This window comes from Lutjanus erythropterus, chromosome 18 (genome assembly GCF_056507025.1).
Source record: "Lutjanus erythropterus isolate fLutEry1 chromosome 18, fLutEry1.hap2, whole genome shotgun sequence".
NCBI lineage: Eukaryota > Metazoa > Chordata > Actinopteri > Lutjaniformes > Lutjanidae > Lutjanus > Lutjanus erythropterus.
Genome location: NC_139334.1, coordinates 6349169 through 6370791, shown reverse-complemented (window position 1 = coordinate 6370791; position 21623 = coordinate 6349169). Strand labels below are relative to the sequence as shown.

Sequence of the window (21623 nt, the reverse complement as noted above, 5' to 3'; positions counted from 1 at the left end):
ACATTAGCCTATCTGAGGGAATGGAGGGGAAGGACAAGTGCTTGTGTTTGTGTGTGTGTGGGTGGGTATGTGAGCATGTGTGCATGTGCACGACTGCTATATGTGTGTGTGCGTGCATTGTCATGCGCGTGCCTTTCCTTCCATCTCACTTGCAGTCTCTCTCTCATTCCCTGAATCTCAATATCTCTTTGTTAGCCCACAATAATTGTATTTGGGCCTCATATCCGCCATATCAGATTCGAGTTTGTACAAGGTAATTAGCAGGGGAAGGGAAGCCTCCACACCAGGAGGACAAATGCCCCCATGACATCATTCTGGCTCCACTCAGGAGGGGAAGCTTTTTTCTCTTCCTCCTCTTCATCTTTCTTGTCATTCAGCTGTCAAAAAAAAGAAAACTGAATAGGGGCAAAAAAAAATGTAGTGGCAAGCAAAAGTTGATGACATTGAAAAGGAGGAGAGTTGGGATTAAAAAGATAAAGAAATGAAGAGAAGAAGGGAAGATAAAGGGTGGAAAGTGATTTGAGATGAGATGGAGGGCTGTGTTTTTGCCGCAGGCCCATAATCTCCAATCAGCTTTGACTAACAGACAGCGGGGGAAAGTTCCTCGCCGTTAATGCAGCTTGCCATTCAGAAGGAGCCGCTGTATCCAGCTGGGAGTCGGGGGATGAGGGGAGGATTAACTGGCACTCAGGTGGAGAGAGATGAAGAGAATCAGATGGAGACCCTGTGGATGGTCACACCCTCTCTCACTCCATCCATCACTCTTTTTTTTACTCAGAGAAAACGCATGTACTGGATGCTGTGTTTTCTGGGTCGAGTGGTGAAAGCAGGGGGAAGTGATGGAAGCATGACTTTGTTTGTAATTGTTATCAAATAGGTCAAATTAAACATCTAGTGTCTCAGATTTATGAGGGTTAATTAACAGAATATGGCAAAAATTGAACATAATACTCACAAGTATGTTTTTATTAGTGTATAATCATCTGAAAATGAGAGTTATTGTGTTTTTATTACCTGAGCTGTTTTTATTTAGACAGGGTGCAGGTTCCACCATGTTGCACCACCATGTTGCGCTGTCATGATTCTACAGTAGCCCAGAATGGACAAATCAAACACTGGCTCTAGATACAGCCATACAGATACATCAGCTACGTCTAAGAGTGAGGAAAGAAGTCAGTGAACATGACTAAATATAATGTGAATAAGACGAATAAATAAATACATTATCTCATCTGACTTAGGTGCATTTTCATCAGCTATGGTGGTTTAAAAGAAAAAAAATAACTCACATGATCCCATGCTACTTCACAATGTCATCAAGCTACAGCTATTGTTATTATTTTAATGTGAGAGAGACCTCTAGCAGCAGAAATGATATATTGTGTTTGTAATTGTTAGGAATGTTTTGAAGGATTAATATACTATGTCCCAGATAATTCAGTACAAGAAAATTCCTGACCTCCTACTAGAAAAAGTTCAGTGGAACAGCACTCGAAGTGAGCGTTCCTACTTTTAAACCCTTGGCAAATCCACCCACCTCAACTTCACGAAGAAGCAGGTCACTGTCACACAACAATGGCCGCCTAAAACAAAATATACTATCATATAGTAAAACCTGTTCTGCATGGAAATTGATGTCAAAATAAGTTATATGAAATAAAATATGTAATGCGATTGTTACCTAGAGTGTCGTTTTTCCTCCTTTGAGTCATGTGCAGGGTGGCTGCCCTGCTGGGAGTTCAATTGCCCCCTCCTAAGCCCTGCCCCCTTTGGTCTGTGCTCCAATAACAGTTGAGCAATCTTAGTACCCAGTGGAACCATCAAGTTTCTCCTCCCCTGTTGCCTGTATACTGTGTGCTAGGCATATCTATTTTTGAAAAGATATTTTGAAGATGGTTAAAAGATGTTGCTGAGGAACCAATAGCACATAATCCTATATGGGCAGCTTCTGCCAGAGCTACTTTTTTCTTTCAACTAGAAAGAAAATACTTTCTATATGAAACTCTCACAGTGAGGTCTGTGGATTATCTTGAGTAATCAGGTCATGATTTTTGGAAAGAAACTGAATTTCTCAAGTGTTTGTGCATGTGTGTGTGTGTGTGTGTGTGTGTGTGTGTGTGTGTGTGTGTGTGTCCCTTTGAGCAACACAAGCAGTGCATTTAGTCCTATTATATTGAAATGAAGGCAGACATCTCTGCAGCCAATATCTCCAAAACTCTGCAAGTCATACCAAAAAAAAAAAAATCTAGATGGATAAGTAGCACTGCAAATCAGGGGAAAAATGGGTATTACGCTGGGTATGGGTATAACAAAGGTCACTTGTGTGTACATGTGCCAGAAGAACATCATTTTGTCATGGTCAGCTGTTTATTGGTTACATTTGTCGTCATGCACCTGGAATGCTTTAAAGATGAAAGATGAACATTGCAACTGGGAAATTCCAACCTCCATCTTTGAATGAAAGGCATCAGTAGTTTGTGACGTGGCGTTCATGTTACAATTTGAAACAGCATCCAAATTTTCCTTTAGAAGACTATGCCAATTCTTGTCATCAATCAGTTTATTACAGTCATATAAACATAGTAAAGTCTAAATAACAATTAATTATTTATTAATTATTATTTATTTGTGTGCCATGGTGCAGTAAGAGATTAAGAAGTAAATAGCAGATGTGATGTTTCATTATAATGCAGAGATAGCTATTCCACTTACAGCTGAGCAGTGTGCTGTGACTGGCAAACATTATCCCCTTTAATTTAAAATATGTTACTTTAAAGATATGTTTCATCTGGTCATCCTGTTTTCGGCTCATATCCCAGATAATCTCCAGATGCCAGCTGTCCATCACTGCCTTCTTCCAGATGATCAAAGTGCTGCTGTTCCTCTTTAGCATGGCCTTCTAGAGAGCAGATTAAAAAAAACTCTTCAGTTAAGAATATACATTATCTTAAAGAAAAAAGAAAAGTAAATAAATGAGGCACCTGCTTTAGCACATAAATCAAATTCACTGTTGATTGCATTGAACTTCAACAGTGTGATGCCCAGAGACTCACCCTGTCTCAATACTGTGAGCTGTGCTGATGCAGATGTTTCTCCCAAGGAATTGTGGGCAATGCAGTTGTAGACCCCTGTATCAGAGAGGTGGAGGCCCTGTATCTGAAGCCAGGTAGAGACAGTGTAGCGCTGGGGGCCACCTCGAGCCTGAGAAAAAGATGGGACTCAATCTCAACAAATGTTCTAAATCTATTCAAAGGTAAGAAATTTGTATGGCTGCTACAAGAAAGCAATTAAGAAAAAATTAAATCACTGCTCTGTTGTAATCATTGATACACCAGCACCCATATTGACTCCTTGTCTTCTGTTGTATTGTTAGACCCGTGGGATAAACTCTGGGACTGTTTTGTGTCATGCCAGTTGAGCATTTTGCCAGTGCATGACTGTCTACGAATGAATTATGGCACAAGAACTCATTGCTGTGTGGGTGTTAGAAAGGAAAGTCTGTTTATTTTGTGTAGGCCAACCACTATTTCATCTCTGTTGTGAGTACAGATCTGTTCAAGCAGAAGTGCTTTGTTGGGAGGTGACTAAATATATAATTAATGACGTATGATTTGTACGTGTTTTGTAATTTTTGAAGAATGTATTCCCTTTCAGTTACACAGGAACAAATCCATTCTTTGGTTGGTTTCAGTCAGGGCTTGTTGTCATGTCTCATCCCTACCTCTCCCGTTTCCCTCTCAGGTCATGCGATAAACTCATCACCCTGACCTGATTTTCCCTGTACGTCTCCTCACCCGTGGCTCATTCCCTCATTAGCCCCTCAGTATATATACCAGTCCACATTCATGTGCTCTCTGACATGATTGTTTTGTGTGTTTTGCCAAGTGTTCCAGTGAGTTCTTGTCCTTTTTTTTTTTGCCTGATCTGCCTGTTTTGTGGATTTTGGATTCTCGCCTGCCCCTTTTTGGATTTGTTTGTCTGTATGACAGGTCTCCCAGGGTTTCACCTTGCCTGAACTGTTAAGTAAACTAAACCTTTCCTTGCAGCTTTCACTGTTTCATTGCTGTGCTTTTGAATTCTATCCTGCCATTGCCAGTGAACAATACAGGTACCTGTTTTCATACAATTTCAGTCTTTGCCAATACTGTGAGTTACTGTGTGAGCCTTGGAACATGGAAAAACATCCACTGCCTCCAGGTTTAAAGAGTGTACAACAGTGATTTAGAATTGCACCTTCTCAAACTAGGGGGGCCTCACAAACAGATTATCGGAGCGGCAGAGGATGAAATAGCCTGACGTTTAGTCCATGGGTCAAGCTCCAAAAACACTGGATGCAACATTTCCCATAATGCAGCTTAGTGGTGTCCTTTATGACATTATTCCAGTTATTTTTTCAGACTTTGGAAAGCTCACTCCAGAGCCACAGAAGGCATTACACAACTGTTTTCACAGGCTTAGTAGTACTCCTTGTGATGAATTAACTGAACTTAATGTGTAAAATCAGTGGAATGCCCCTTTACACATAAACATCTCTATCCATTAAGCAAACCTGGGCTCAGGCCTTCTTAAACTAAACCCCACAGGAGACAGTTGAATCAAAGCAGACACTGTTAATGAAACTTTCAGTGATGCATAATAACTGAAGATCTTTTCAAACCTGGACAGAGATGTGAGGATCATCTCCTGGCAGGAGGTTGTCACTCCCTGTCTTCCTCCAGCTCAGGTTTGGAAGAGGGTAGGCGGACACCTCGCAGCTAAACACCATGTCGTTCCCAGTGTAGTTGAACAGGTTTTTAGGGGCTTGAAGGATACGGGGAGCTGCGGCAGAAGAAAAGAAGTTCCACAAGGTTCAATACTAGGACCCCTAAAGTTGTTCCCTATCAAGACAATCTTTAAATATTAACTTTTCTGGACTGTTAATATATGTAAGAAAACAGTGCAGTAACCAGAGATGCAGGGTCCACTTCTAGTCAGACTGAGGGTTGTGTTACGACGGCTGGCGGCCTCTTTCATCTGGCAAACATTCTGGTAGGTCCACCCATCTGAGCCGCATACAGGACCTTTTTCCAGACACACACACGTAGGCTCTGGCTCAGCCCTGTGTCTCCGCTTTGGCATTTTCCTCTGGCAGACCAGGCCCTCTCCACAGCGGCCATAGAACTTCTGAGCTCCATCTGGGTCACACTGCTGCCCCTCCACATTAGCGCACTGTTCACAGCATCCACATTCATCCTGCACCAAACCTGCAGGGCAGTCGTGAGGGACTGGAGGGCAGAGGTGTTGGTTGCACTCCCTGCAGCCCTCGCCCTCCTCCCACAGCCGCAGCCACCCACGGTGCTGGGGTGGCAACCCAAGGGAAGTTCGGAGGCATACACTCATGCATATACAGACACACAGGCAAAGCTGAGTCATCCTGCTGACCTGCATCGGTACACAAAGTCAGAACAAATGTCCTCCTGAGATGAGAATGAAAATGAAACTGTACGATTGTTACAAACTGAACCAAATTTAAAGACAAGAGATGGTAGTCCTGGTTGTCTGCCGCTCCCTGGCAGTCAAATAGTCACATGTTGTTCCTCCTTTGAGTTTTAAATATTTCCTTCTGTGTCCTCTCCTCCGTCCTCTTCTGAATGCTTGGATTGGTTTTTGTTATTATTTCCATGTACCCCTGCTGAATTATTTTGCCATTTTGTTTCCCCCCCTTGAGTTTTCTTCATCAGCTCCAAATCCTTTCTAACAAAGAGACAGCATTTGCAGTGAATGAAGCGAGCAAACTTCTCTCATCTCTCTTCATCTCTAAAGTATCCGACTCCTTCTCATCTTTCTTTCCTCCCAATTCTGCTGCCTTTCTTCATGTGCCAGTGTCTCTCGGCAGGGCTGGACTGGCAAACAGGCTTCAGAAATGGCACAGGATATAAAAGAATCCTGCTAAATCTGCACTTCATACAAACATAAGGGAAAACAACTTTCTATATGAACATTATGAACCCAATACAGTGTATATTTAACATGTATTATTTGGCATACAAGAAGCTAAAGTTAATAGAAAATGTAGCTATATAGCTACATTAGAAGCTATATTAGAAGTCCTGTATCTCATGGTGTAGTGTGAAATTCCTGGGTTTGACCACATTTTCTGATGATTTCATGATGATTTTTGTTGTTTTTGTCTATAAATATGGAAAATATAAAGTGTAGGAAAGGATGCGTGTCATTTTAAGAAAGAAAAAACTTAACATATGATATTTAGATTTAGGTATGAGGTTATTGTTTGTGCTGGTGTGTCACTGGTCGCTGGTGTGTGTGTTTATTCTTACCTCAGCACAGTCTTAAAGTACTCACACAGTCAGTCATAAATTTAACACAATTTACTAATCAAGGTCAGAGCTATATGTAAACCATTTTAAAAAGGTATTTTAACTTATTTTGAAAATAAATTATGAAAATAATATTACAACATTCATAGTAAAAAAAAGGACTTCCTATCAACCTCCTCTCCAACTATCACTTATCATTTTTTTCTTTTATAGCCTATATTTAGCCTACTGAATGTACAAACTCTCTGGATGGACCTGACTGAATGCATAATATGTCAACATAGAAAATATGTAAGCCAGTTACTGATGGTTTAGTTGTTCTTTTAGGCAATTTACTGAAGTGTCTATTTGCATCCCTGCTGTACTATTTGGTTGTTTACAACTACAGCCCCCTTGTTAAGCTATAAAGAGCTATACTCAAGATTCTCCCAGGAAAACCAGGGTTCAAGGCCCACCTGAGAGACTGGGGTCTGAGTCCTGTGTGAAACTAAAGAAGTCTTGTTGAACTCTATTTTTTAGACTTAGTTGACTCAATATCTTTGGGGTTTTTTTTATTATTATTTTCAGTTTTCAGTGACAGTTTGATTAACTTTAAGCAACAAACCTCCTTGGATAGGTTTAGGAAAAAATCATGGTTTGTCTCTGCATGTGGGTGTAAATAGACACAATAGCTATTTACATTCTGCTTGCATTTAGTATTGTTTACCGACACCCGGTGCTCATTACCTACAGTAATTATACCTATATCATATTTTTAAGCATAGGTATCTTTAGTTAGGTCAACTGAGTTGGACTTGCACTGCCACATAAAGTTTTACTGCCTACATTTCCTCTTTGAGTAACGTGGCACTTTTCATGTGCCATCCTGCAGGCTATGTTTGCTTGTACACAGAGGTGGATGCACAGAACAGTGATCTCTCTGTGTGAATGGGCGAAGGCGTGGTTTTATTAGAGCGCTGCCTGACGTCAAGCCATGTGAGGAGCTTACGTACTACGGCGGAGACTTCACAGGACCGTGAAGGCAACGATAATGCATAGTTTGCATCCGTTTTATACTTCAAAATAAAAACTAAAACGCGAGCTTTGTCAAAACTAACACACGCTTATTGGCTGTTGCACTTATAACAAAAGGTAATATAGCACTCACGGATCAGGATTTAGGTGACAGATCAAACTAACGTGAAGTTAATAGTGTGTGGTGGAAATGCAGGAACATTTGTGCTTTTATTTTGAAAGAACATACAGAGGAAGTCGCACGCCTCACGTAAACTTAACGCTGTTCCACGTTTCACAGGAAGTAAAGAGATGTCTGAAGCAAAGAGGAGAAACTTCCCTAAATGAACTGACAGATAAACCTTCATTCAGACTCGACTAATACTTTACCCACTTCTCTTGACCAGGTTTATCCACAGACTCTGCCACTAGCGACAATTTACTCTCTTTCCGGGAAATTTAGTAAGTCTTTTCACCCTTTACACTCTTATCATTCAATACGATGTGGGAGCATTTTGACAGTTTCTCAAAGTTGTACCTCTGCTCACTGTGTTTGGCTTTGGTTTAGTCTTAATTAGAGCTGGCAGAGATGCAGTGTGTACCTGATGACCGTGATTAATTTAAAAAGTAGGATTTTTGACTGACAAAGTTACAGAGTTACAGACAATTGTTAACTGATTTGTTTTTGTTGTATATTCTGGTCTTAAAAGCCCAGAATGCAAGATACACACGGGAAAAAAAGTTAGAAGGGGGTTAAGACATTTAGTGTGTATGTGTGTGTGTAAGCAAACTTTATTCCCATTCACCATTCGATAGTGGCCTGTGCAGGTTCATGGCAATACCTAATTTTACCTATTTTGGTGATCAATTAATCATTTCAATTATTTTACAAGGAAAAGTTTCAAACATTTGCTTGTTCAGCTTCTTAAAAGTCAGGATTTGCTGCTTGTCTTTGACATTTATGACAACAAATGAAGAGTTTGGACTGTTGGTTGGACAAAATAAGCAATTTGACAGTAATATTAGACTTAAGCAAGAAAATAAACTGCCGATGAATCTGAATAACAATCTGCAGATGAATGAATGAAAACAATCGTTTGTGCCCCCCTATGTTCATGAATATTCAATAGTAACCAGTGTTGTGTTCATGGCAATGATTTTGAATGAAACTAAATTATAAACCTTTTAGTCAATTACAGCTATTTAAGAGTCTATAAAGTAGGCTCCATCAGAAGATAAGGACAGATTACAGCAATGACAGGTAGTGGTTATTGACGTTTTATCTTACAGGCACCGTAATTGTTTTATGTGGTCAGACAGGTTAGAGCCTGAGCCTGCTGACGTGGGACAATATGGGCAGGTCACAAATCTGTCAAGTCGCCTAACAAACCTTTCAGGTGTGTTCAAAGGAGCTCAGACAAAAGTATCCTGTTTCTCAAGAGCAGGTCTAGAGTGTGGTTCCCAAGTCATACTGCCTCTGCTGCAATCAAGAGTCACAGCAGGCCGAGTGGGATCAAATAACGACAGCACGATTTTGAATGGAGGGTTGATTGTATGTACTGGATTGTGTGTTCTGTTTGACAGGTCTAAGAATGGCAGAAAAGGTGCTGGTCACAGGTGGAGGGGGCTACATCGGGAGTCACTGTGTGGTGGAGCTTATTGAAGCAGGTTACCAGCCAGTCGTGGTCGATAACTTCAGTAATGCAGTAAGAGGTAAGCTCCCTTACTGGAAACACACAAGCTCATGACTAACGTTGTACGTCACCATAAACTTTGCTGTTCCAAGTGTGTTTGCTCAGTGCAGTGATACGTATATCCTTTGTGTGTGTGTGTGTGTGTGTGTGTGTGTGTGTGTGTGTGTGTGTGTTTGCTTCTTCCTGCTGTGAATGGAGGAGAAGGGGATGTGCCAGAGAGTATACGCAGGATAGAGACGTTCCTGGACACCAGCATTGAATTTCATGAACTAGATCTTTTGGACAAACCTGCACTGGAAAAACTCTTCAAAAAGGTCAGCGTTAATACCAATGATTTACTAAAATTAATACTATTGAATAAATTAATAAATTCTGTCTTTGTTGGATGAAACAATCAATGAAATAAAAGTACAAGTAATTATTGGCAATTCACCCTTCCTTAGTCCCACCCCTTTCTGCTATGTGCTCCAATGACAGTTGAGCAAGCTCGGTACCTCGGTCAACTTTCTCTTTTCCTGTTTCCTGTACATAATTTTGTTTTACCCCTAGGATGGCAAAGTTATATCCCACCCTACTCTCACTCTGATTGACTCGCACTTGTTGCCTTTGTTGATTTGGGTCATTTTGAAGACAATTAAAAGATTTTGCTGGTGTACGTGTAAAAGGGACATACATAGAGATAGAGAGAGACGGACAGAGATTAGGTAATGTTAGCAAAATGCCAGCTAACAACTAATGTAGATTAACTATCTAGTTAACTAGTGTTTTGTTAACATTAGCTAGCAGACGTAATATGCTAGCTAATGATTGATGTAGTTTAGCTAGCTAGTTAGTTAGCATTTTGCTACAGAGCAAATCACTAGGTAACTAGGTAACTAGGTAACTAGTGACTAGGTAAGATGTGACTGTATATAACTTAAACAGCTCCCCAGCAACATCTTTTAACCATCTTCAAAATGTGCCTGTTTTTTATTACAGCATAGACAAACCTAACACATAGCATGTCTGTAAGAAACAGGAAACAATAAAGGTGACCGAGGTTCTGAAAGGGGCAGGACTTAGGTTTGGTAAAAATCCACGCTTAGCTTTTACAGACTGGGTTTTTTTGTATCAAAGAATGTCCCTGCTGGGAGACAGATAATATTGAAAATAAGTACTGTGACATAATTCTATCATATGGTATATGCATATTAGTTACAGAAAGTCCCTTCATATTGGTCATACCCATAACATCTGCCTATATACGTGTCTGTGTTGCAGCATTCTTTCAGTGCAGTGATACACTTTGCTGGTCTGAAGGCTGTTGGGGAGTCAGTGGAGCAGCCATTACGTTATTACAGAGTCAACCTCACCGCCTCCATGAACCTGCTTGAGGTCAGTATCAACTTTTGTCATCTGGTCTGACACCGTCTGTCCTCCATTAAACCTGCCCTCTTCATTTCAGTCATCCCTCTGAACTGATCGTTACCTGCACTAATCTTGATCTTTGTTCACTGAGTGCATGACTGTGTGTGTTCCTTTGAGACTGAGTTGACCAGTTCTAACAGTGCACCCTTTAATCATTTTTAATGTGTGGAGCTCACCTTGTCTGCCAAACCTTACCCCTAAAGTGTGTGTGTGTGTGTGCGCGCTTTAAACCGCTATCTCACCGGCCGCTGACCGTACGTGTGTGCCGTGTTTGTTTGCATCTGCATGTGTCCCAGGTGATGCAGGCTCACAAGGTGCACAATCTGGTCTTCAGCAGCTCAGCCACAGTGTACGGAGACCCTCAGCACCTTCCCATCGACGAGCAGCACCCTGTGGGTGGCTGCACCAACCCCTATGGCAAGACTAAGTACTTTATTGAGGAGATGATCAGGGACCACTGTAATGCTGAGAAGGTACGGATGAGGAGGTAGAAGGTCATTCACAGACGCACACACACACTATATATGGACTCATTGTTACCTCTGTGTGAGCAGAACTGGAATGCAGTGCTGCTCCGTTATTTCAACCCAATTGGAGCTCATTCGTCTGGCCTGATCGGAGAGGACCCTCAAGGTATCCCCAACAACCTGCTGCCATATGTCGCCCAGGTACATGAACTGTCTGCCAAATACACAGCTAGATGAGAGCATGCAATGTTTATTCCAGTATGTGTTGTTTGCTTGGATTAATTGCTTCATCTCCCTCATAGGTTGCAATTGGGAGAAGGCAGTGCCTCAGTGTGTTTGGGAATGACTATGACACACCTGATGGGACAGGTAATGGAGAAGAGCTATAATTGACCTCCCCCAAGTCCCATCCCTTTTTGTGCTTTGTGAAGTTAGCTATTTGTATAGCTATGTTAACAAAATATTAGCTAACTAGTTAGCTAAAGATTGATGTAGCTTAGCAAGGTAGTTAGCTAGCATAAAAATGGTGAATAAACATTTAATTTCCTAGAAAGTTTTCACAATAAAAGTCCCTCATTCTTTTGTTATTTAAAAGCTTTTATTATGAAGCAGCAGGAAATGTTGGGTTTTCATCAGCAGTAACTTAAAGATTCCTATACGGATGAAAGCATCGTGAAGCAGTAAATTTACATAGATACTTTAAAGTACAAACAGCAAAACAACAAATGTTTTGTCAACATTAACTAACTGTAGATATGACTATATATCACTTTTACAGATCCCGCAACAGCATCTTCTTACCATTTTGCAATTTGGTTTTCTAAGTATAGCAAACAGGAAAGTAGACAGTTGACCAAGGTTCCGTCGGGTACCAAGTTTGCTCAAGTGTTATTGGGGCACAGAGCAAAAAGAGGCAGGACTTAGGAAGGGTCAGTTGTGCACAGTTTAATTGTGGTTTAAAATATTCTTCTGGCTAAAGTGCTCTTACAAAACAAGCAAACTGCCATTGCACAACGTTTATAGTTTTTAGAATTATGTAAACAAGGTTTTCTTTCTCGTTAGGTGTGCGAGATTACATCCACGTTGTAGATCTGGCAAAAGGACACATAGCAGCTCTGAAGAAGCTGAAGGATGACTGCGGGTGTAAGGTGATTCAAGTTTGTCATTTCTACGTGCATATTTGGGAATAAAATTGTGTTTCTCACTGCTCAAAGCGCTAATACAGACATATAGAATACAGTAACTGACATATTTGATAAAAGATCAAAAACACATTTTTTAGGAATTTCTGGTTTGTTGCACATTCACATGATTGAGGTATTTATGGCAGTGCTGACGTGCGCATTGTTGTGTTTGTAGGTTTACAACCTGGGAACAGGTAAAGGCTACTCTGTGCTCCAGATGGTGAAAGCCATGGAGAAGGCGTCAGGGAAAGAGGTGAGTGACAGTGGAGCTCTTTTCTCCAAAGTACACTGTCTTCTGGGTTCGTTGACTGTATCATGTTTTCTGATGAGTAGTAATCACACCACATCATGTTAACCTGTGAGTTTAAGGAGCTGATACTCACAGTGAAGGTGGCCGGCTTCCAATGCACTGACGTTAACACCTTTTTGACCTTTTTGTTGGTTAAACTTTTGCTCTGTGTCTTCTCCATAGATCTCCTACAAAATCGCTCCACGTAGGGGAGGAGACATTGCATCGTGCTACGCTGACCCTCGTCTAGCTGAGAGCGAACTGGCCTGGAAAGCTGAATTTGACCTGGAAAGAATGTGTAAGGACATCGACATTGTAAAACCTATTGCTCAACATCGTCTGATTCTCCTCCAGAAAATCAGCATGTATCCTGATGTTATTTTTGTACCTGTGTAGGTGAGGATCTGTGGCGCTGGCAGTCCATGAACCCCACCGGATTTTCCAATGGCACAGCCTCTTGATGCAACTCCAGCCTTTTGTTATTCTTTTCTAAAACAGCGGGCCAAAGCAAACCATCAACTTCCTCATTTTTTGCATATCGCATAAACAAATGATGAGACCTTCAGGGGAGCTGAATGCTTTATGTTTTGTCATGTCTCATTTTCTACTTGTTGTATACTCATGTTTATCTTATTCTCTGATTACCATTTACATTAGGGAAAACATGTAAAATATAATTTTTGGGGTTCTTTGTGTTGCTATTTCAGATTAACAATGGATATTTTCTCTATTAATGTATTGATCTGTGAGCCATAACAATGAAAGAATAAATTAATTTTCTTACTGAGGGAACTGAGGCCTTCATTTCCACTGGTTTCAAATGATTGTGAAATGAGTTGTAATGAATGCTACAATGTTGACTACATTATTAGTTTACTTACTTGGTTTTGCACAATTTCTGGACAGCTATGGGGTCATGATAATCCCATAGACACTCAGTAGTTGAGCCAAGATAGGCTAATACTGCTGTTTGACACAATGTCAGACTATACCATATATATTAAGGTGTGTCCAAATTAATTTATTAGTTTTTTCTCTGGAAAAGTGGGAAAACTACTCATCTCTGAACTATCTTAAACCAAATTACACACATTTAGGCTCTTCTGTGATCTCATTTTGATTATTAATGTAATAGCTAATATAGAGCTGCAAGAATTAATCAATTAGTTGTCAACTATTATATTAATCACTAGCTACTTTGATAATTTACTAATTTTTTCAAGAAAAAAACCCAATACCTTTGGGTTGAGGACAAAATAAGACATGTCAGGATGTTATCTTGGGCTTTAGGAAACCATTTCCTAACATTTTATGGACCAAACAACTAATCCATTATTTGTGAAAATGATTGAGAGATTAATCGAAAATAATCAGCCCATAAATTAGTATAATACTTTCTTAACCTCCATTCACTGAGTTTCTCTCGAAACAGTTTGGAGCCGCCCTAGGCAGGTCTGCCTCCAACTAAAACCTTTGCTTTAGTGAGACAAACCAAATATATATTATAGAAAAAGACCTATAAATATGATGAGGCTGTGGTGAAGTCAGTATTAAGCAACACCAAATGCCTTCAGGAATATCAAAATGATGTCAAGGCAGATGGAATAAAGCTGCCAGCAGGATAAGGTTGGGGTATCTGAGACAGGTTACAGATCCCTGCAGAATTATTGTACAAATATTGGTGAATTTCATAAGAGGACTGGGGTATGCGGTGTTCAACCTTAACATGCAGTCCATACAATGCACACAAACGGGGCACTAGGGCTTTAAATGGCTCCTTGAACCCTCGGGCACCCAGTTAATAAACACCCACGTCAGCACAGTGCTCCAGTCGCTCTAACCGGGTTTCGGTCTTTAGGGCTGAGCAGGAAGTGCCTGACTGTGGACCCTGGACGAGAAAAAAAAGAGCAAAGAAAAAAGGCTGAAATAAATTAAAAATGGATATGGTGGCGGACTTGGGGGCGAGTAGACTCTATCGGGCGCCGGGTGAATCAAGTCACCAGTGAGTATCGATGGATTTTGTCAGGGGTATCACGGCGTGGGGCGTAAGCGGGTCCTGCCGACACCTCACGCCTGGGAAAGAGTCGCTGGGTTCGGGCAGCAGGCAAATCCTCCCCGCTGCTCGCTTTGCGCTCCGGACCTCCGGCGAGAAGTGGGGGTGGTCTTGAGGATGAAAACGGGCGTGTTAGCGCGTCTTATCCCCCACTGTGTGAATGTATGTGTTTATCAGCTCGCAGCACGCTCAGTTGCTGGAGGTTTGTGTCTATTTTTCTATTGTGTGCTGGCTGGAGCCTGAAGTGGGCGTCGCTCCAGGACAGACTGGGCTGCTCTGGTGCGCCGCTGCCCGCTTTCCTCTCGCAGGACTGCAGCACTCTAGTGTCGTTTTGTAGGTCGGCTGATGTCTGAATTAACGCAGAATAGCTCGGGTAAGATATTACACTTGGTTCGCTGTGACATGAGGAGCACTATGGAGGGTTGAAGGCGGGTGTTGCACCGTGGGTTATCGGGCGCTGCATGGAGCCTGTCAGCAAGCATCACATAATTAAAAATGAATGCGTGTAATTCATGAGGACGGTAAATAGGTTGCTATAGAAGAAGGAGAACTATCTGCAAATGAGGTTGCGGCATTTTTTTCCCTCTTTGCATGACATGTTCGGGTGCAGTGTTTTATTTCCTCTTCCATTCAGTCTGGTGTGTTTATATCATCAGAGATTTCATGCGCGCTTTGGCTCCCTTCAGGCATGATTACAGGGGTTTGTCACCCGATGCTCTCTGACTGGAGTCGGGTGTAGCCCATTAGAAGAAGATTGATTGAAGGCTCCCGAGAGCCAATCACAGTGCAGAGTGAAGTCTAAGTGGGCGGGTCGTCTGCGGAGCCGGAGATGGTCCAGTGTAGAAACAAAGAGAGGGGGATGAACTGACAGCTACATGGGGTGTCACTGCTGTTTGTCATGTGACCTGCTGTTAATATTTGGGGTCTGTAGCATAACCATGTATTAAAGCAAAGACACACTGTGCAGCATTTTAATGAAAAATAATGTTCAGATAAACATAATCTCTCTAAAGCATCACTTATGGCCAGTGTTGTGCAAGTTACTGAAATTTAGTAATGAGTAACAGTTACTAGTTACAGCTCTCAAAAGTAATAGAATTACTTTTCTAATTACTGCATTTAAAAGTAGTTAGAAGATAAAGTAACTTCTGTGTCACTTTAAAAGCATGATTCTATACTTTCTATACTCTGAATAATGCATATAGCTATATTATTTCATTGTAGCTATATTTATTAATACTCTTGACCACTCAAGGGCAGCAACATCTAATGTTGCTGTCTGTAAACACTTAAATTGTCTTGGGCTGGACAGTAACATTTGGTAGAATAAGATCCACAGGATGCTGGATGATAAAATAAGCGTTGCTACAGTAGATAATACTATTTATATGATGCCAGTTTAAATTAGAAACATTCAGTGACAAAAAAAACAAGCAGCCTGAACTGTCCAGCACCACTGTAAGGTTGGGTGATGTTGGATTATAAAGCGAAAAATCCAGGGAATATGTTGCATTTGTATGCTTTCCTCTGTAGGTGACCACTATTTTCATGTAAGTCAAAAGTAACAACTTATGAGCCCATTTAAAGTTCAGTAATTGTAATTGCATTATTTCATATGCAAAAGTAAGTAGTTACGTGTCTGGTTGCCACTAAAAGTAGTGGAATTACAATAACTTTACTTCTAACACTGTTTATGATCCACTTGAAAGTGTTTGGTGGTGTCTGTATCTGCACAGACCTTGCCCTCTGCCTGTATTTCCTTATTTTCCCATGTTTTTCTGTGTTCAGGACGTTTCTGGGCTTCAGCCTGTTTGAGAGTGGTGTGTAGCCCCCAGCGCACAGGTTTCGAGGTCGGGCCTCGGTAAAAACAACCAATGTCTATAGCACATTATCTTTCTCTCCCCTTATCTCTGTTTGTGAGAGCTACAGATAGAGTTTTACACACACACACACACACACACACACACACACACACACACACACACACACACAGGAAGTGCAGATTGAACATTGCTTTGGTTGTGTTCGCACAGCATCTGGCGTTTTGCAGAGCTGTGGGCGTGCTAATTTTCTCTTAAGAACCATAGAGAGAACAAGAGGTGGACAGAGCTTGTGTGTGCAATTGTTTTAAACCTACATTATTTCTAATGGCCAGCAGGGGGTAACTCTGCTGGTCACAAAAAAGTCCAATTCTTGAGAGAAAATTATGCCAATTCTCACTTGATTTCTTTACTTCAGTAAACAGTTTCTCAGTTTATTGTCTCAGTCATTTTGTAAATTATGGCCCCATTCCGAGTGAAGCAGATGATAAAGCCGGTATGCTTTAGGGCTGGGCTACCATGTGATTGAGATGTAATTCTTAGTGAGTACCTCCAGTGCAACACAGAGGGTTCATGAAACTCAGATGAAACTGTCAAACTAGACAGTACTGATCAAATATGGCTCAGGATTTTGTTACTACATTGTCTAATCAAATGTTTTCAGAAAGGTAATTTAGTGTACTGTTTAGTTGTAATAGGAAAAAGATCCTTAATACATCCAAGTAAAGATTTTGACCAGGCCTCAGTTTCAAACAGAGCCTCCAGAAACTCAGATCAAACTGCAAAACTAGCTAGGGCTGATCCATTCAGACACATATTTCAGTGTGCTGATTAGTTGTAATACGAGAGAGCTTGCAGCCAAGGCCACCAGTATTTCCTGACGAACAGACAAGCACTGCCCAAATTGCAGTATGTCAACCATCAGCTCAACGCTCTCGCTGGTACTGCACATGCTGTGGTTGCAAAAAACCAAGATATCAACCCTCATAATGCAAAAGTCAAGGGTTCAAAACAGAAGCCACAAACCAGTGGGTGATGTCACTCATTTCTCTCACTAATGTTGCTCAACTTCTTAATTCACTCTTTATTCTCTCTCCTCTATCGTTCATTGAGCCAGGCAAAAGGGGTCAATTTTGAATGGTGCATTTACAAACAACACAACATAGTCAACCTTTAAGCTGACAGTCATAAGATCAGGTGTCCCATGAATGACATTTGAGGAGCAAATGTTTGCATCCTTATTATGTAGAATTCATATTATAGATTATGTATGCAAATAGGTTCATACATAAAGATCTGGATCCTGATGATATAAATGTCTCACTGTCAGTAATGAGTATCTGCAAGGTCTGTAAGGCCTCTATTATTTATTATGTATTATCTTCTTGCAAAAGTCAGTCTCTGCCACATACACACAGCCAGTGTGACTTCTATCATGTTGTCTCCTGCAGGCAGCCTCAGAGGTGGTTCAACGCCGCTGATATCACAGTGGCTCACCAAAGCAACCTGCTGAAGCAGCTCAACCAGCAGCGCCGGCAGGAGCTCTTTTGTGACTGCAACGTGCTGGTGGAGGGCCAGCTCTTCAGGGCCCATCGCAACGTCTTGTTTGCCAGCAGTGGCTACTTTCGCATGCTGCTGTCCCAGGGGCCTGACGGTTTGTCCGACTCTGTCAATGCCACCTTTGACGTCTTTAGCCCCGAGACTTTCACCGTCATCCTGGATTTCATCTACTCTGGCCAGCTGGACCTCTCCAGTCACAATGTGATTGAGGTGATGTCGGCGGCCAGCTATTTGCAGATGAACAATGTCATCAACTACTGCAAGAACTTTATCAAATCCTCCCTGGACATCAGTGTGAAGGAGGAAGACAGTGAGCGCTGCATCAGCTTGTCTGAGACCTGCAGTTTCACCAGTGGAGCAGGAGAAGAGACCTCAGAGCAGCAGCAGCAAGGCCCCAGCTCTGTCAGCCCACCACCAGCGCTCTGGACCCGGGACAACTCTAGATCCCAGTCGGGCTTTATGGGGAAGGACTCAGACCAGGAGGCATCAGCCTCGTCCCTGAAAACCAACCCAAGTAGCCCTGCTAATGAGCTCAACACAGAGGCGGATGATCTGCACGACCCTCAGGACCCTCTGTACACGCTGCCTGGATCAGAACGCCGGCGGGGTAAAGGGGGAACCAAGAGGAGAGCGCCCAACAGCACCCGCTCCAACCATCATGAGGACTTGGACATCCAGGAGGCCAGGACACAGAAGGCAGAGAAGGCAGAGGAGCTGTATGCTACTCTACCACCGATTGTGGGAGTTATTGGACACTTTAATAAAGGTGAGTTGGACTCTATGTGAGAAAATGGGAAATCAATAGTTCTTTTACCTTTAGAGGAGTGAGAAAAGGAATAACATACTTCATCATAAACAGACTGGCAAGAGTGTAGCTTTCAAAAGTATCCAGAAATAGCGATATCCAGGGAGTAAATAGAAAAGCTCTGAACAGTTTCTCTTCCTCTTTGCAGACTCCAACCCTATCATGCGCTTCAAATGCCCCTTTTGTACACACACGGTGAAGAGAAAGGCAGATCTGAAACGTCACTTGCGTTGTCACACTGGGGAGAGGCCGTACCCCTGCCAGGCCTGCAATAAACGCTTCACTCGCCTGGAGCATCTTCGTAGCCATTTTGAGACGGTAGGTTTATTTACAACCTAAACTGTTATCAAATACTGTCATTCAATATTGGTTTAAAGGGTAACATTGGTGTTACAGGTATTAGGCATTCAACCTGAAGCTTATTTTCCTGTGGTTTTGGGTTTAAGTGACTAATGGAAGCAATCGTTTTTGAAATCGGTTCAGTATTGAAGGAGAGTGCTGCAGCCAGCAGAAGCTAAACCAAGCTACAGTGTAATCCCTCCAGGACTTTTGTAGTGACTTCTGTTTTGTTTCTATTTTTTTAGTTTATTATAGTTTAAATGAAGATGATAATGACAATGTTAGAATTATAGTTTTGCAAATGCGGTCTGGTTAGTGTGGCAAGAACAAGGCTATTTCTGGTTAAACAAAATGTATCATTTCAATGTCATCAGGTACCTTTAATAACAATCTGCTTCTGTCAGTGGCAAAAGGAAGCACTTTCAGTGGACGTACTTTAATAGTGTGCAGTTGTCCATATGAATTATGTTGTGTCTTTGTTTCGTTTCTGCCCACTGCAGTGCTGCCTGGTGTTGCTGTCCCCATTATAACGTTTTTACATAAAAAATTACTGCATATGCACAGGTTTTTAAAAGGTAAACCTGCTAAAAACAGCCGATTGACTCCTTTCCCATTGCCGTTAGATGAGTTAGCTTTCATGTTTGCTTGCAACTGTATTTCAGAAGTAAGTTACTGCTGATGAAAACCCAGAATTTCCACTTTTTTTTCATAATAAAAGCTTTAAAATAACAAAATAAGGGGGGGCTTTTATTGTTAAGAATTTATAGGAACTCACATGTTTATCCACTGTTCAGACAGTTGAATCAGGATGAGAATGTATCAGTTGAATACATTGTTTCAAGCGTCTGCAAACTCCGCTGTGCTGGACTGATGCATCAACTCAAACCGAGTCAAGCCAGGCGGGACGTGTATGAAAAAGGGACAAGAGAGTCATAGAAGTTACCGACAGAGGCAACAAGACTTCAATGCCTCTACCAAAAATGGGCAAAAATTAGCGCATCCTGGGTGTCATGTTTCCATCACTGCTGATCAGAGTTGGAGCCAATAAATACCTGCGAATACTGCAGAGTCATTTGTCCCTGGATTGATTGCCAGTTGTACCCTTTCCCACTGAAGACACAAGCCAGATGTTAGTGGGTGTTAGTAGATTTGTTGACTGGTGTAAAAGGGGCTTTAGACATAAAATCAAGGGTGAGTGGGTCCACCAAAGTCTTGAAAAACAAAAGATGCATTGTTTTCTTATGTGTATCAGTGTTACAACCACCTACTCATCCACATACAGCCACAGAAACACCAACACCACTAAACATACTTACATTCATACTTTTTGCATTTACATTTTTTGTTTCCTGTTTCTCCACAGATCCATCAAGCCAGGAAGCTGGTGTGCAGGAAATGTAAGTGTCAGGTGACGGAGGACACCGGGCATGTGGTGTGTGAGGGTACACGACGCTACCGCATGTGCACCGCATGCATCCAGGAAGTGGGTTGTGATGACATTCCCATGGACAATCTAGAGGGGGCCAATGAGGAGCCGGCCTTGTTACTGGGGGTGGATGGGGAGGAGGAGGGGGACACCAAGAGGAGCTGGATGGTAACCGACGACGATGACCTGGCCGAAGACTCGGGAGCTGACCTCATCATCCAGCAAGTGGACGACAGTGACGAGGAGCTGCAGTGAAATGGAACCAAAGTGTGTGTTTGTGTGTGTGTGTTAAAGCCATGTATGAGAATTTATGCATAAAATATGTGATCCACTGATGTAAATACACACATTTATGATATATTAGTTGTCTATTAGTTAAATGCATCTGTTTAATCATCACTTTCAATGAGATTGTTGATCTTTGTGATAAAATGGAATGCTTTTTGTTAAGCTTCATAAAGATATCCAAAGCATGCATACTCGGTATTTCCTTTTCTCCAATTATAGTTATATAATAACTCTGTCAAAGATATGTTTTTTTCATATGCATGGACGAACAGCTTTGCTACTTTTTGGGACTCTGCTTTGATAAAAACTGGCATCTGAGCAAAACAAAGTGACGAGGACAGAATAATGACTCTGCTATTTCCCTACTCCCTGTAGGGAAAGTCAAGAGCAGACTTTTTTTTTTCCACTGTCTCACGGTTGCAGTGCTTTTTATGATTATGTCTGATTATGATATGCACTATGATATGAAGCCAATTATAATTTATTTGTTTGTTGGTTTTTACTTTTAGACACATTAAAGATATTTTTATACACCCCTGTGTCTGTGTCCTTCAGCCTGTGTGTCTTTTTTCAGTGCAGATTGACAGTACCATTAAATCTCTTAAAATGAAATTAAGAGGTTTATCAAATATCAGTATGACTTATGAATTAATTATGATTTTTTTAAAATGCAATAAAATAAAATGTAGCATTTTAGCATTCAAAATCTATCTTTAAAAGACAATTTGAAATTGTGTTTTTGGAAAGTGACAAAGTATATTTACTCAAATACTATATTTAAGTATAATTTTTAGATGCTTGTACTTTACTTGAGTATTTATTGTTTCTGCAACTTTATACTTCTGCCCAACTGCAGTACATTTATATTATATATTTATAGATCAGTGGACTAGTTGCACAGCAGACATTTTGAAATGTTACAGCAGAAAACTCACAGGTGTATGAATGATTGTTGAATTCTACTTAAGGGAGGTCCTGCTA

General features: G+C 41.3%; 3 protein-coding genes across 7 annotated transcripts; 2 read left to right on the top strand and 1 right to left on the bottom strand.

Annotated features, from left to right (window-relative positions):
• Positions 1 to 2638: 2638 nt before the first annotated feature.
• Positions 2639 to 5882, bottom strand: LOC146310528 (kazal-type serine protease inhibitor domain-containing protein 1-like). Of its 2 annotated transcripts, XM_084742792.1 has the most exons (4): positions 4947 to 5882; positions 4658 to 4818; positions 3054 to 3201; positions 2639 to 2923 (listed from the first exon to the last, which is right to left on the bottom strand). In XM_084742792.1, the coding sequence occupies exons 1-4, from the start codon at positions 5425 to 5427 to the stop codon at positions 2793 to 2795; spliced, it is 921 nt and encodes a 306-aa protein (XP_084598918.1). In that variant the 5' UTR covers positions 5428 to 5882; the 3' UTR covers positions 2639 to 2792. The 2 variants fall into 2 exon arrangements, 1 of the variants encoding a protein (XP_084598918.1); XR_014772303.1 differs by lacking the exons at positions 2639 to 2923; positions 4658 to 4818; positions 4947 to 5882 and adding an exon at positions 3722 to 3848 and having other exon boundaries at positions 3062 to 3201.
• Positions 5883 to 7611: 1729 nt separating this feature from the next.
• On the top strand, positions 7612 to 13147 carry gale (UDP-galactose-4-epimerase). 3 transcript variants are annotated; one of them, XM_084743044.1, is made up of 11 exons: positions 7612 to 7772; positions 8895 to 9023; positions 9209 to 9318; positions 10265 to 10378; positions 10708 to 10884; positions 10966 to 11079; positions 11181 to 11247; positions 11941 to 12026; positions 12238 to 12315; positions 12535 to 12649; positions 12748 to 13147. In XM_084743044.1, exons 2-11 carry the CDS (start codon positions 8903 to 8905, stop codon positions 12810 to 12812), a joined length of 1047 nt encoding a protein of 348 aa, XP_084599170.1. In that variant the 5' UTR covers positions 7612 to 7772; positions 8895 to 8902; the 3' UTR covers positions 12813 to 13147. The 3 variants fall into 3 exon arrangements, with proteins under 3 accessions (XP_084599170.1, XP_084599169.1, XP_084599168.1); XM_084743043.1 differs by having other exon boundaries at positions 9206 to 9318; XM_084743042.1 differs by having other exon boundaries at positions 9203 to 9318.
• Positions 13148 to 14174: 1027 nt separating this feature from the next.
• zbtb8a (zinc finger and BTB domain containing 8A) lies at positions 14175 to 21181 on the top strand. Of its 2 annotated transcripts, none has more exons than XM_084742663.1 (4): positions 14175 to 14353; positions 17676 to 18550; positions 18738 to 18907; positions 20292 to 21181. In XM_084742663.1, exons 1-4 carry the CDS (start codon positions 14289 to 14291, stop codon positions 20607 to 20609), a joined length of 1428 nt encoding a protein of 475 aa, XP_084598789.1. In that variant the 5' UTR covers positions 14175 to 14288; the 3' UTR covers positions 20610 to 21181. The 2 variants fall into 2 exon arrangements, with proteins under 2 accessions (XP_084598789.1, XP_084598790.1); XM_084742664.1 differs by lacking the exon at positions 14175 to 14353 and adding an exon at positions 14386 to 14777.
• The last annotated feature ends 442 nt before the right edge of the window (positions 21182 to 21623 follow it).